The sequence below is a fragment of the Mastigoproctus giganteus genome, chromosome 9, assembly GCF_048544385.1.
Source record: "Mastigoproctus giganteus isolate SK-2022 chromosome 9, ASM4854438v1, whole genome shotgun sequence".
Lineage (NCBI taxonomy): Eukaryota > Metazoa > Arthropoda > Arachnida > Uropygi > Thelyphonidae > Mastigoproctus > Mastigoproctus giganteus.
The window spans coordinates 26,358,700-26,375,306 of NC_143583.1; the positions used below are offsets into that span (position 1 = coordinate 26,358,700).

Here is a 16,607-nt window from a genome sequence, read left to right on the forward strand (position 1 = left end):
GGGTTAATGAGACTACCAGAACTGTTATTTTAATTACACTTTACATAGTTGCCTAAATTTCGTTTAAAAAAAACTGGCAGAAAACAGACGTTTCGGAGGGCCTATAAAATTTTAGCGTTGTCAAGAAGCTTCATTTCTCCAAGGATGAATAGTACCATTAACTAATACGGATTAGTCATGTCTCAGAAACAAAATTATCACGAAACGTAACGCAAGCAATGTTTTTCACTTTTGTCAAATTCTCTCCCAGAAGCTTGAAACATAATGTCGCTAATTTTATGAAGATGCAAGAGGTCTTTTCCTTCACACCCACAGAACGATTTCCAGTTCAGAATAATGCTGGTCACGTGTACTGCTATCATCCAATTCATCTGATGACAACTAACCAAAGCGCCGATATGATGATTGATGGCTGGGGAGGTGACGAATGTTTCGTGTTCATCCCTGACCGCAACATGTCTGGGTTCCACGAGGCTATTTATTCTGGCTAGCTATCGGCTGGGGAGGATAATGCGCTCCCAATAGTTCCACTGATTCATCTGTCCCCGTTGATGAAAACGCCATCCAAAAATTCCACTGACAACACGCAAAAATAAGTTACTGCCACATCAACTTACAATATTCTTGGGATTGTTTCTGAATCAAAATATTAGGCTGTTATAAAACGCAAAAGTTAATTTTTTAATTTGAATGCAGATTTAAAAAAAAATGCATAAATTAATATTGAAAAGACAGCAAGATTGTTCCAACGATTGAACTAATATTTAAGTTTGCAAATAAAGTACCCGATATCAGACATACCTAAAAGGCGAGCACATTATTCATTTTCTACAATGACAGAGGTGTTGGGGTACTGCTCGACCCAAAACTATAGTAGAATGAACTGACATTTACTAATACTCAAAATACAAAAACTTTTCCTCTCAACGCTGGACGTTCTCACGTGATGTCCCTGCGGCCCTAAACACCAAAGCCTTTTCCTATGCTCTCAATTTATCATCTACAGACTGAAGTACCAGTCGATACTTTGTCAGGCTTTAAAACGTAATGGACGTCAAACAAAGTAATAAATATAACAAAAAATACGAAACATTACTAATGCATGACAATGTCTTCTGTGTCAGATTATCATTCAAATTAATGATTGCTGAACATGCCCAAACTGATATTTCCACACTAAAATCGACTTTAATGATGCATAATTATTCGGCTATTCAAACTAGGCGTTCGTTTTCAATGATACAAAAAAATGGTTTCTGTTAAAAACCTTCAAGAGCAGACGATAAATAAAACCAGTTTTTCTCGAACAGACGATTTTTAAGTTAGACATCGGTTATCAACAGAAGCATGTGATTGGAAGACAACTATGTACCGGTAAGTCCAATGAAACCTCTGAGCAGGTTAAAGGAGCAGAAAATCATTTGTTGCTTTGTTATAGTTCAGTAACATTGAAAAGTTCCTTTATTGTAAAAAATGGCTTTCAGTCGTACGCCATGCGTGCTTTGCCTTTCAGAAGTTTATTGGGCAATTCTTGTCGCCAAGCAATTTCACTAGTGACGTTCTTGAACTTTGTTTTAAAATTTGCACACTGGGACTAGTGATGGCATCCTTTCTGCCACTAAATCAAGTTGATTTTATTACAGATATCGCAGCATTTACCCACGTTAACCAAATAGGGTTCTGTCCATACCGAAGCTGCGCTTCTGGATCCCACAGAACGCGATAGCCAGAGGCCATCTATAATGAACGGTTGAGCTAATTAATGGAATAAAGTTCGATTACACAACGCAATGCCCGGTACTTGTTGAATAGCATAGTTTTATTCTACTGCAGGAAGAATTCAAACTCAGACAAAAGTCTTGTTAGCTAGCAATTGCACAATGATCAAACAATCTTGGACGCTAACGAGAATCAGCACATCAGCTATTTTTCTAAATAAGTGACGGTTGCACTTGGTCTTCCTGATGTTAATTGAAGTCAAAATTCTGGTTCGTCATTTAGCGTGCCCTGATGTGACTGCTACTTCCGCTATCCCCTCCCAACAGGGGGTCCACACTTCAGAGTTACTCCACCTACAATAGGACGATCAGATGCCGACAGACAACTAGCACAAAATGAGTAAGTCTAAAATCCAGGACAAAAAACAAATGGGAAGCCATATTTAGGTAATGTGAACTAAAAATGAAACAAACAAAAAAAAAGCTAATATCGTAAAATAATTACGGTAACATTTGAGCAACCAAAGATATTATTACGATGCTTAGAAGAGGAAAATATGCCCAATTGTGATCCATATTTTTTTTAGACTCAGCTCCTGGTTAACTTTTAGCGGATTAAGTGGTTTTAAGGCCTAGAAATGTTTCTTATAAGATATTTGGTAACCAGTTTGAGATTGAAAATGAATTGCTACAAATTGAAATAAGCTACTGGGTAAAATTTAATTTTGGAAAAATTTTAAAACCATGAATATCCTCAAAAAAGTTGAGTATCGGGACTTCTGGTCACCTTAGCCCAGGACAAATGCCCATTACCGTACAACTACAAATTGGTTGTCAATTTTTTTATGGACCTGAAAGTATGGACTTTCGTATCCAACTTGCACAATCAAAGTGCTAGGGCAAAAAAAAAAAAAAAAAAACTTTAAACCCTATATTTACATGACACAATGAAGACAGTTTGTGGTTATTCTCAGAAACGGCAATTAAAAAAAGAATAGGCTTAAAAAAGCCTATTCTTAGTAAATTCAAAGCAGGCTAATAAAAAGTTTAATCTTATGTTTATTGGGAGAACTTTTTGAAATTTGAGTTTATTGAAAGATATTGGAGAAATATTGGAGAATGCATTTCAACGTTAATTATGGGAGATATTCATTTAAACTATTCATGGTTTTCGTTTGTATTCCCCATATTATTTTTATTAGAAAAGTCAGATTAAGATAAAAGTTAAGACTAGTTGAAACGTAAATCGAACTTTCTGGAAAGAATGGTGGGGGGAAGAAACGAATTACACGCCTGCGGTTTCGAATGGGAAGTAGTAATTTCGGAATAAATTTATACGCGTTCGCCAGGTACTGTACTTGAAAACAATCGAAGAATCCCAAAAAAAGGGAGGCAAGTTGCTGTTGAAATATGGAAGGGGGAGTATGCAAAGTGTGATAAGCAGCTGATAAATGCTCAATGGCCAATCATATTAAGCAATTACTCTTTGAATAATAGCTGAAAGTTAAAAATCGTTACTAAATTTGTGGCAAGAGAAAATTAAATACGTTGATTTCTTGAAACTTAAATATACAACAGGTTTGGATTGGGATATTTTAAGCACCAAAGATGCTGAGGCGTTAGCAAACAGCCTGTGAATTACGTGTATCCTATAGTGGGGTGAAAAGCCACTTAAAATTCAGCCTAAGACCAACTAACGCTTGAGAGCTCTTTAGACAGTTTAATGCATGTTGTATGCATTAACATGAATATTCTTCAAAGAATATTTTCTCACATGCTTATGCAGACATGACTTGCAAAAGCCAAATTATTTTTTAAATCAGTTTTACCAAATCAAGTTTCCAAACACGTAAAAAAAACTTATTTTAAGAAAAAAAAAGGCTTTAACTGCCAGGTGTTCGATGTGGGAAAATTTCCACCGCCTGACAGCCAATCATTTATACCATACTTTTATATAGTTTTTTTTTTTTTTTTCACCGCTCTTGGCAAGGCCGACCTTTATACTGTGAAGGGCTCAAGGTTGACTAGAAGAGGCGAAGTAAATAAACATTTTGGCCTGCAGGATGAAAATTTTTATTAAATTATTAAAATAATCTAACGGGATAGTATGGTATCCATAAACACGTCAAAACAGGCACAATTGATGACTTGAATGGTGTGCAAGGTCTTCTATAATTGCAATTCCTTAAAAGTTCCTCCAGGTTCAAGGTCCCTTCGCGAGCCTAGCTAAAAAAACTGAACACGAATGCGGTACGCATACTTCGGACAACAGGTTCTCGTGTAGACTTTAGAAAAACAACCTCTAATTAAAAATATATTTACTGACTTCATTATACACAGAATCGCATTAAAACTTTTTCAGGAATTTTATTCTATATCGTATAATTACTAACATTAAGTTTTAAGAAAACCAACGACCTACGGGCAACAGCAAATGCGCTAGTTAGATCACCGATCCTTTGTTCGGAGGAGTAGCTACGTACCCATGATTATGCTATGCCTACTGGTCTCAACATGGCTTCATAACCTTGGCCCTCCTTGTCCTTCCCGTCCCTCTGCTCCCTTACCCTCCCTGTACATTCGGCAGTACTTTTCGAGAGTTCGCATCATGCCTGACGGCTCAATGGCCCGGGTGCACACGAGCGGACAATGCCCGGCCATTGGTAAAGCAACCAGACAGGTCTGAAGCTCACGTGGCCTGCTTTCTACCTGCACAGGTAGATCGCCAAGGTCACTTCCCACGCACAAAATGCTACCTGAGTATTACGACCCCCCTCACGATTAATTTGGTTCGTTCCAACGGATGTAACAATGGCGAAATGAAACCAATGCTCCCAGTCCACAAATTACTTCCTATTCAAAATTCAACCTCTAATTACTCGAATAATAAACAAACGGAGTTTATTATACCCGCGTATATTAAACTATTTATAAACTACGGTGCTCAGAAATCAAAATAGAATTAAAATGTGGAGGGTAAGTTACTCCTGAAGATCCGAATACAAGCTAAAAAAATTATCCCACAAACGCATATTTTTAATCTTTTCAAATCCCGCATGCGCATGGTGTAATATAAGTCGTTATCATAAACTGTTAGTGTTTATGAAACATATTTCAAGGGATATTCCTCATTCGATGCACTTCCCAACAAAGCGATCAATGGTATAATTTTTATCGAAGTGTGAAAAATAGCACACATCGGCAATATTCCGATAATGAGCTTACAAGTTGGTGGTTACGCTTCAAATGCAGCAAGGAAGGATCTCAATACGGCATTACTCAACCCTGAAAAGAAAGGGATGGGGGGAACTGCAGAAGTAGATGTGGTAATATATATACACGCGCACACAAAAAAGCAATGTTATGTCCAGTTGCAGTCCCATATAGGGATAGAAGTTACTTCAGTCCTATGTTCAATTTTCTTTTACTCTTATGATTAAAGCTCGACTCCCCGGAAAGCTGCTTTAACTTTTCACCATCCAGAAAATCTGGAGACCGCCCCAGGATGTAGCACCAAATGCATACAGTACATAAAAATGATACTTTTAAAGTTTGCAAACACTCCTAATCAATTTTTCTCTGGCATGCCCTAGATTAAAGAATTGAGATTCCAATCTAATCGAATTACATTTATGGATCTTCAAAATTGTGGCATCTATAATTTAACATTTTGCATCTGCGCTGTTTTATTTCGCTAGGGAATCGGCTCCTCCATATGATCTTACAAATTCTAGAAAATGGCCCTTAGACTACAAACTACATGAAAACAAATTCAAAACAAAACTCAGCTTAAAAAATTACTTTACTTATTTTCCCGTAAAGATGCATATCGCTCGTAAAACAGTTGCGCAATACATTCCTTTAGGTTGAGGCAAAATCTTGAAAACCGGCTATGCTTCTTTTACAATCAACAAAAACCCAACTTTCAAAATACAATTTAAAAATACGTCAGAATTCCAGCACTCCGCAACCTAATCCATATACTGGAATATATACAATTCTACATTACAACGAAGAGTTATGTACAAAGTTTGTGAATTTATCTGGCTAATTAATATTTAAAATTCTGGCCGCCATTTGTAAACGCAATCAATTGTGATTTACGTTTGGCAAATATTCATGGACAAATTCACTCCGACTAATTCGGATTTGCATATAAGAGTAAATTTAAAAAGAAATTCAAAACAATTCGTTTATTTTGCGGATTAATTATGCAATTTTAATTAAAACTGATTAAAAATGTTACGAATACAGTTGCTGTACCCAGTTAGTACAATATTTATAATAGCCATTTTCAAGCAACTAATTTCTATAAAAAATATTTTTAAACTAGCAGCTGAAATTAATGTATTGAAAAATTGGTTTTTAAATTGTCCAGAATACTTTAGAAAACCTTAACTGTTTACATTATGAATTTTATTTCGGATTTTATAGGGGTAAAAGAAAGAATCGTTACCATTATAATTTGAAATAAACTTTCATTTTCAAAAAAAAAAAAAAAAATTAAATTCCGGAATAGCTTGCAATAGAGAAAGCTATTCTGGAATGCAGTTACCATACCAAACAGCACAGTAAACGAATTACAGAATTACAAAAATATTTTCATAAAATTACTAAGCAAACTGGGGGCCATTATGAACTTCATTGTTTTAACTTGAACCCTCTGCGTAGCAATTTCACGCTATGCAAATACGCAGCGTATTTCATAGTTTCAATCACATTAAGCTCTGTTTTGGAGCTGCTGTCAAATTATGTGAAAGCAAGGAAAAGTTGGGCGCTCAAGTGGCGTTCACAATGCGCGAAGCTCACACAAAATCGCCCCGGAGCGTTGGTGAAACTATCCGCTTTAAATCCACGGCACTTTTTTTGCAACTAAACACGTTAATGGATGTACAATAAACAGCAATAATGATTCTTGGTCACAAAAACACAACTTCAATTAATAAAAGGGAAAAAGTAAATATACTGAGCTTCAAACACTTAGGCTCGAAACGTTAACGACAACGGGCCACTAAGAAGCACGACTTCTGCACCACATGAAGAAACTTCCACTTACCTGCTAACAATATGCTTAAAAGTATATTTATCCGTTTTTTCTCAGACATAACTGCTGCTGGCACCTAACTACGTAGTAAATATAAATCTTAATGTACGTAACAAGCTCCCACTTTCTCAGATACGTCCTTCTTAAGCCACAATCACCGAACAACTCTGCACTAATACTCCACAACCGCTCTTCTGTTGCCTTAGCTTAGAGCAGAGAGGCACTCGCCCAGACTTATCACACTAGTCATGTGTACCTCCGCGTCAACGCGGAGGTACACAACAGCTAGTTACTTTACCTTCTGAACAATATTTCCTTAATAAATAATGTTGCCGTAAAGCTTTCTTGTAAAATAGTAAACATTTTCTGTTTATATTTGTGTATAAATATTAGATTGAGCTTTATTTTTACTAATAAACTAATAAAATGAGGTCTAAATGTGTAAAAAAAGGGCGGAAGCAGACAACTACCTGCTGATGCTTGTACCTGAAATATGTAGGCACTTGTAGCTGGCGCGAAGATCTGGTTTGAGACTGGTATTTGGGGTTTGTAACGTTTAGATAATTTTATAAAAAAAATTATTTTTAAAAATTGGCCGACCTATTAATACTTATGTATCACAATCTAGTGTACAATGTACAAGTACTGGAAAATGCGCAATAAATTCGTTGAATGGCTCCTTTCAATGACTTAAGTCAGGTGGGTAGTTGGAAGTAAAAAGAAGCGTTCTTTCCGTCACTTAAGATAGCGGTTAGCAACGCTACCTTAGCGATAGAAGCGTGACTGCAGACGCTACCTCTCAAGACTCCTTTTATCTTCTCTTATAGGGATTTAGGGCAAGATATCTAACGCCAGATATTCAAGTCACTGTATTTTTTTTTTGTTTGTTTTGTTAATTCCTTTTAATTTTACAATGGCTTTTATATTGCACTTCAGAATATTATAAAAGAAATATTTGGAACGTTTGGAAGAACACGTTCAATTTTACGACTAACAAAAAATAGTTCTCAAACATTAGCTGAGTACCAAATACGAATGCTTCGATAAGAGGTTTCTCTGCGCACCTCATGCAAGAACGCGAAAAATACTTTGCCAAGAATATTCGTTACATTTATCTCAGGGGAACTTATGTCATTAATGCTGTAATCATTTTTCCATATGCCACCTGTTTAAAACATCGGTATCATGACATTCCCATGATTCGTCAAAGTAGACAAATACAGTATTTCTTTTTTTATTTTTTTTTTCTATGAGTTTATCAACTAGGAAATTACCAAGGTATTTTGGTTATTACCTCTTATCTTATCACAGCAATTACATCGGGACAGGAAAAGTATATATATGTGCTTATTTAGTGTGTTTTTATTTATTTATTTTCAGTATATATGTATGACTGTTCGTCCATGGACTATCCACTATCCCCTCCCCGATTGTTCTAATAGACTCGCCCGTCGCGCGCGCGTATATTGTATGAGAACACTTCATAGATAAAGTTTTATAAATATCATAATATAAATAGCCTTAGTGCATTTGCCAAAATAATTTGCGTTTTAAAACTGTGCTTCACCTAACTAACAAAACTACTATGTAGTTGCTCAAATGCCTTTATAGTAACTCTCGTTGAAATTCTAGAATTTTATGAAATAATCTACAGGAATAAAAAGTTTGGAATGTTTATTCAATTTAAATAAATAAAAATAATAATAATAATAAACGTAACAGTTCCGAAACTCCAAAATATTACATATTAGGTAGCTACTGATGTTACCATAACAACACAAAAAAGGGGGAGGGGAACGAACTAACCGAATTATTTTTTTTCTTATTATTATTCGTAACAGCAGCATTAGCAGAGGCATGTAATGCAAGACAGCAAGCTTATACAGCATCAGCCAAAAAAAAAAAAAAAATTCCCATTTCACCCATCCATTTGCTCCAAAAGTTTGTTCAGTTCTTCCTTTAATTTATTTAAGCCATCAACTTCCACAACGACAGATGGAAGTTTGTTCCAGCAATCCAACAGTTGTTACTATCTTCTGGCTAAAGGCAAATTTCTGCACATCTGTTCTACAACTTTCTTTCTTCAATTTGCGTTTATGCTCCCTCAGGTTTGTTATATGAAGAAGAACCCCATCAGCATTGAGCCTGCTCTAACCATTCAAGGCCTTATCAGATCACCTCGCAGGTGCCTAGTCTCCAGACGTTGCAATTTGCAGAAATTCAATTTATATCAGTAATTCAGTAAAATTTATATCAGTAGTTACCTGATATGTAATATTTTAGAGTTCCAGCACTATTACTTTCGTAATGGTTTAAAGAATGATTATTTTAATTATATTGTCTGTTTATTTGGATAAAGTAATTTTTTTTCTTTTCGTTCTTTATTTTTATTTTGTAACTTGCAGAAGGCGTGTCATCCCCATCCATTGATATGCAGACTATAGATTCACCTAACTGTTAAATGGGTACCAAAAAAATACCCACATGAATAAAAAATAAATAAAATACACATATAAACAAGATGTCGGTGAAACGATACCACTTACAGAGCTATGAAATTTAATGCACACAGTTGTTACTAAAAAAGGTGAATAAGTGAAAGCAGGACCGATCCGACGGTTCAGAGAACCAGGGTACAAGAATTAAAGTTTGGTCCATCTGCCTCTCCTTACTTGTATTAAGGAGTGCTTAGTTGGAATTTAGGACCTCTATTAATTAAGGACCATCCCTGAATGAGAGGATCAGTGGTCTCCCACTCATTCAGGGTTGGGACATCAGAGGATTTAAAAATATACGGATATTCTGCCATTTATAAGCGCAAAATTCAATTCTTGAGGAACTGAACTGGCCGGTCTACATAAATAAAACAATAAGTTGACAAAGTCTAGCAAATCAGTCAATTCTGAATGGTTACGGAGCCATAACTCTTTGAATTAATAAAAAACGGTTAGGAGTTTTTAAAATCAATAAGAATAAGCAGACACGTGCCTAGTAAACTTCATGCTAGATCTGATTATTCTTATAGCAGATTTATTCATTTACTTTTTGTTTTAATTATTTTTAGCATTAGGGCATGGCTTTTGCTCCGGAGTTATTTCGTGAAAGAACCTATCTGGTCATGCACTACCACATTTGTTCGTTGTAATGCTGGTACTGAAGCTACCAAGCAGGGAATTGTATTTATTTCTAGTCTGTAGTTATTTCTGGTACTCTTCCACGTGATCTGTAGCCATCAGCAGTTTTATTGTCTGTAATAAATTACGTATTTTTCAAAGATTCGTTATTATTTTTAAATAAAAAAGAGAAAAACGTGGAAGACGATATTCACTTGCGATAATAACTAAAAATTACATGCAGTTAATTACCGCAATCCATTTAAAATGGAAATATTAAATATTAGCAGTAAACCCTCCGTTACTGCCGAATTTTTCGAGACCGTTTTGTACCCCACATAACTGAATATTTCAAAGGTTTGTATATGTATATATTAGAAATACTGAAATAAAGTTAAACAGAAAAACAAACATTTATTTATCTTGATTTTATTGGTACATTGTTAATTAATAGGTAATTACTGTAGATGGTATCAGTCAAATTTTTTGTTAATGAAGGAAACTTAAGAGTTAAAAAAAAAATAATAATAATAATAAAATATATATATATTATATATAAGGTGTTCTATAGGGTTCAGATCAACACTCTGGGCTAGCTAATCCAACTTTTCCACACCCATTTCCTCAAACCACTCCGTAACGACCTGTTTCAATACTTGTATCAGGCCCATGCTGATACACGTATGGGCCTTCCCCGAAGTATTGCCATAATTTTGGAAGTGAATAATATTCCAGGCTGTCCTGGTATTATAAAAATAATAATAATAATAAAAAATATATATATATTATATTTTAATATATATATATATTAAAAAATAATAATAATAATAAAATATATATTATATATAAGGTGTTCTATAGGGTTCAGATCAACACTCTGGGCTAGCTAATCCAACTTTTCCACACCCATTTCCTCAAACCACTCCGTAACGACCTGTTTCAATACTTGTATCAGGCCCATGCTGATACACGTATGGGCCTTCCCCGAAGTATTGCCATAATTTTGGAAGTGCATAATTGTCCAGGCTGTCCTGGTATTATAAAAATAATAATAATAATAAAAAATATATATATATTATATTTTAATATATATATATATATTAAAAAATAATAATAATAAAAAATATATATATTATATATAAGGTGTTCTATAGGGTTCAGATCAACACTCTGGGCTAGCTAATCCAACTTTTCCACACCCATTTCCTCAAACCACTCTGTAACGACCTGTTTCAATACTTGTATCAGGCCCATGCTGATACACGTATGGGCCTTCCCCGAAGTATTGCCATAATTTTGGAAGTGCATAATTGTCCAGGCTGTCCTGGTATTACACAGCATTCATGGTTTTCACGATAACGACTAATGGGCCCAAGCCAAACCATGAAAGGAGCCCCATACCATGACACTGTCTCTACCAAACTTCGTTGTTGGGAGGATACAATTAGGAATGAACTGTTACCCTGTCATTCGCCACACCCAGGAACGGCCATCAGAGTTTTGGTTTTTTGTTGTTTTGGTTTTTTTTTTTTTAGGAGCATTAGCAACTAAGGCCATATTGCTCCGGGATATGCGGTGGTCATTCCCTGACCTTTCCACATCCTCCGTATTTGGTGGTGACGGGCTTGAACCCCGGTCTAATCAAGAAGTGTGTGCTATGCACTGCTGCTCCTTCCCACCTGGCTACGGAGGCGCCCCGGCCATCAGAGTAGACTGATAGAGTGCGAACCTCGACTCGTCTGTCCATATCACTGTTTTCCACTGCTCTACAGTCCGGGATTCGCTCTCCTTACACCATGTTAATCTGTGTCTATCATTTGTTGAGGTAATGAATTCTGTTGAAGTAATTCTGTTGAACGTGTCATCTTGCATGCCCACTTTTGCAATGGTCTGTTTGAAGCCCAGTGTGCATATTTATAGCAGGTTCTGTGACGTGTTGCATGCATAGGACCTGTTTCTCCATCCATGGAGGGGTGTCCGGATATTAATGGTAGGTAGTGTATATATATATATATATATATATATATATTTATTTATTATTATTATTATTATTATTTATTATTTTTTTGTAATGGAGATCTAAACAGTTCTGTTAGACTTGGTGGTCCGCGAGATATTTTTGAATTAAAATGATAGGTTTTATTAAAGTTTGAGTACAGTATCACTGGTATAATCCATCTATCAACTCACTGATGGAGCCTTCTTTATAATGAAACAAAGAATAGGAATTCTTTTATTTTGTGTGGGTCGTGAGTTCTTTCTTAGAGGGATTAAGCGTAGTCCTTCACCGTGGTAGTTATGCCCCGGGAAGTGCTTTTTATTTTCAGTAGTGCCATGTTAGCTGGACATGTTTTTCTATATGTAAATCTCAGTTTGCTTAGGAAAGAAAGGAAAACAAATGCAATTTTAACAGACTTTAAAACACACAAAATAAAACAATATTATTAATGGGACTTAAGAACTAGGCTACTAGAGGCACGATGTGACTGAGGCTCGAAGGTCCGTTTAGCGCATCATTCCTTAGTTTTCAGAATAATAATAACTAAAGACTTGCTTCCCAGATATCGGGAATAAATATAGAGCTCTCCGTCAGATATTTACAACTTTCTTTTCCGAAGTAAGACGGACTATTTCTTGTGACAAGAGAGCAATAGACTGAAATCACCAAGTACATATGCGCGGATACAGTAGTACATGCGTGTTTGACTGTGGTTCGAACTCACGTGACTGCTAAATACAGTGATTTTCTTATATCCTCTATCTTGTGAACACTTTGGCCTTTTGCAGTCTGCAGTATAAACAGAAATTTTATTTTAAACCAATAAGTAATAAGAAGTTTTTTCGGCAATGATATTTGATGTTAGATCCGAAATAACGTAATCTGAAACACCAATTTTGAATGTATTTACGATTTCCATTTGTTCATATTGTCTGCTTTCATATCTTTATAACGAAACAGGCCTTATTTCGCTTTCATTTTACCAGCGCACGCGCAGTCGAAATGTGCACCGTTTACTGTATTCATTCCGTTAGCTGAATTTATTCTTCCGCGAAGTCTGGCGTAGTCAGTTCACTGAGGTCAAATAGCACGATAGAGCATGAAGTCGAATCGGTCCGAAGTCGGAGGGAGGGAAAGAGAAATAGCAAACTCAAATGGTTTGTCCCCGACTGCCTTAAAGCCCACTCCCTCCAAAAGTCCGCGATAATAGTACTCCTGCTGCGAGGAGGTGCACGAAATGACACCCCTCCATTTCTGATGATGCTAACAAATTGCTTTTGGTCTCTAATGCTACAGCTTTAGCTTTGAGAAGCTTAGAGACGGTTTTGGTGACATCCATAGGCCTTGGTTCTGACTTCAGGATTTGGCAAGTTGCCAACAGTGAATTGAACCATTTTTACGGTCATGCAAAGTTTGTTGGTATTTGCATTAACAAATCCCATTAGCGCAATTTATTTTGTAGTCTACCAAAAGTCCTATAAGACAGATTAGCAGAGATAAATGTACTTCAATATGCATCCTCCATGCTCTAAACAGATCTTTATTAAAGGGATGGAATGGACTCACGTGCGGAAGAGCTGTAATATATAACTTGGTAAAGCGCTTGTTCATTGTGTTAAGTTGTTACGCTGCTTTGCTACTTAGCTAAATGGAATAAATTACTTTGCTTAACTTTCAGAAAAGAAAGATCGTTGTTATAGCTGACACTGTTTTCTTCAGTCTCTTTATATATATTTACCCTTGTTGTTGTTGTTTAACATTGGGAATTGATAAATATGTCGTAGTGCCATAACATATTTATCAATTCCACTGCCCAGTAATATTTATATGTAAAGCGCCTATTGTCTTCATCATGTCCGTCCGCGTGTAACAACTCGACTAGATGGAGTTTCATAAAATTTTATATTTGGCTCTTTCAGATAGATTTCTCGAGCCAAATTTACTGAAGTCGAACAAAATATAAATTTGGCCCGTCCGTCCGCATGTAATAACTCGATTCCCAGTGGATGGACGGTTCGGGCTTTCCGTCTATCTGCATGTTATAATTCAACTCTTACTTATTAACAAAGTAAGAGTCGAATGCGTGTTATATTTCGATTGTTATCCTGGATTTCAATTGAAATTCAGGGGAAAATTAAATAAAGTGCATTATCCAGGAAAAAAATAATAATAATAAGTAAAGTACATTACGAAAGTGTCGACAGTGTGCTACAATTGTTTAATCGTTGCGGATCAGATACACTTGGCAATGTTTAACGCTTACCCATATGGACAGGAGATCTTTCAAGATCACAGTGCAACCATCTATCGCGCCAAATGTGTGAAAGAGTTGATTGAGGAACACGAGGAAGACTTCAAATATCTGGCCTGGTTAGCTGAATTCCATGTAGCACCTGTTGAATGAAGTGGAAAGTCATGTCTTCACAATCCTCTGTCCACTTCACCGTAGGAATTGGAGCCAGTGTTTTGTTACTTACAAGAATAGTCCAATATTCCCAGCGTCACTACTCAACACCTTGTGGACTCTATGCAGGGGCGAGTCAGAGTAATGATTCGTGCCAAGAGTTGAACACGCTGTTGGCTCACAGTGTTATAGCGGAGAGAAATTATTTAGTAAAAAATTAGTAAACATTATTTAGAGAAATTATTAAATTCTTCGATTTTAATAATCGTATACCCTTCATATATCAACCAGTTCTTAGGATGAAGCATCAAGAAAGAAAAAAAAACCGGAATATTTTACTGTTTTTTCAGATTTAGGGAAAGGCTCAGAAGTCTTACACACTTCAGTAAATAACACACACGTGTGCGTTATTTCGTTCCATTTATCAAGAAAGCGTCTTAGAACCGATTTGGGAAATTCTCTCCTCTTAAGTATGATTCAATGACCATTTTTCCAGTTTGCGGCCTATGACTAATTCTCTGGGTTTTGCTTACATTGTCCTCTGTTCCACTTCAACCACTAAGATTGTGCACAAAGAAAACATTTAGCTTAGTAACTCTTAAATGGTGATTCACTTACTGTACCGAGCCTTGTAAGCATAATCTTTTTCTTGAAAGATCAAAGCCAACAAATGTAATAAAAAACAATGTAATGTAAAACGAATAGCTGAAGATAATGTTCATTTTGGAATCTTTAACTCGACACTAGTAAAATTATTTTCTTTCTTTTTTCTTTTTTTTTTTTTTTTTTTTTTTGTTAACGTAAACAATTTTTATCCTCCAAGCTAATGGTACACAATAAGTAAACCGAAAGCTGATCATTTGCTTTGATAAACTCATCAGTCATGACAAGAATCATTCATCAGAAGAAATACCTACAGGTTATCAAAAAAGCATTTTATTTTCTATTCCTTATAAATCATGAATTGTTGCTATTTGCTTGTTATATTTATCACAACAGAAAAAAACATTAAATACGTTTTATATTTCAATTATCATTGAAATCCAGGGGAAAAATAAGTAAAGTGCATTACAAAAGTGTCGACAGTGTACTACGATTGTTTAATCGTTGCGAATCAGGTACACTTGGCAATGTTGAACGCTTACCCACGTTCAACATTGCCAAGGGAACTTTCAAGATAGCAGTGCAAACATCTATCGCACCAAATGTGTGAAAGAGTGGAGTGGACTGAGATCCTCGTATGTCAGTATCATTTTGCATCTGTTAGATGAACTGAAAAGTCATGTCTTCATCACAGTCCTCTGCCCACTTCACCGTAGGATAGTCCAGTATCCCTAGTGTCACTGTTCAACATCTTATGGACTCCATGCCAGGTCGAGTCGGAGTAATGATTTGGGCCAACAACAGTTGATGAAATTCCTCATATTTAGTGAAGTGTAGGAGCTCGCATTACATTTACATGTTTCATTTTTCAAAATAGCTGCAATTTCATCTTTGAATTTTTCCACCAAACACAGATTAAAATCTGATTGGTGGCCATCAAACCCCAAATTGTCCAGGTCATCCATGATATTGTGGTCTTGTGCCATCTTATTTAAAAAAAAAAAAAAAAAAGTATAGTATTTCATTCCTTACTGGTGAACTAAATATGATGAATGCTTGTCTACCTAAAAGTCTTCGAAATAGACCAACAAAATTTTCACTGCTATTAACAGCCAAACAGAATTCAGAACATCAACAAACTCTTTCTCATGTCATAAATAAATTAAAGTATAGCCGTATTTATATCTGTATTAGACTAGTTAGTATTTCAAAAACACGCCACTCTTCTTAAAAGCGAATAAAGCACTTCAAATTTGGCTTTTGCTGACCGGAAGAAAAGACAGCTTCTCATTATTTTCTGTTTATACTCTGGGACGACCACACGGTCAGAGAGTTCACAAGATAGAGCGAATATAAGAAACAGCACCATATTCAGCATTCAAGGGCTTGAACACGGTCACTCAAAGCACGTGTACTTATGTGCCCTGGTGCCTGACCACTCGGTACAGCAGCCTTTGGCTGAAGTGAAATTTGATTTGCTGTTAAAATATTTTAACTAATATTCATATATGCATAGATAAGTTGGTGAATCTATCTGCCAGTTCATTGAATGGTTCGGATAATTTGTATTATGTCAAGTGTCTTGCATCTTAACCTTCTAACAAAGAATACTGTTTTAATCCACACATTATAATCTCGACTACAATTCTCACTACTCTTTTTTTAAAAATGATACTTTTTCCAAATGCCGGAATTCAGTTTATATTTGTAAAAAGTGGTAGGGCGA

General features: G+C 35.8%; 1 protein-coding gene across 6 annotated transcripts in view; it reads right to left on the bottom strand.

Moving 5' to 3' along the window:
- Fas2 (neural cell adhesion molecule fasciclin 2) overlaps positions 1 to 6,960 on the bottom strand; it is a 290,468-nt gene extending 283,508 nt beyond the window's left edge. For all 6 annotated transcript variants that reach the window (XM_090381692.1, XM_090381693.1, XM_090381691.1 and 3 more), the window contains exon 1: positions 6,775 to 6,960. In XM_090381692.1, coding sequence (XP_090237818.1) covers positions 6,775 to 6,823 — 49 coding nt within the window. In that variant the 5' untranslated portion in view covers positions 6,824 to 6,960. The remainder of the gene's footprint in view (positions 1 to 6,774) is intronic.
- Positions 6,961 to 16,607: the final 9,647 nt, after the last annotated feature.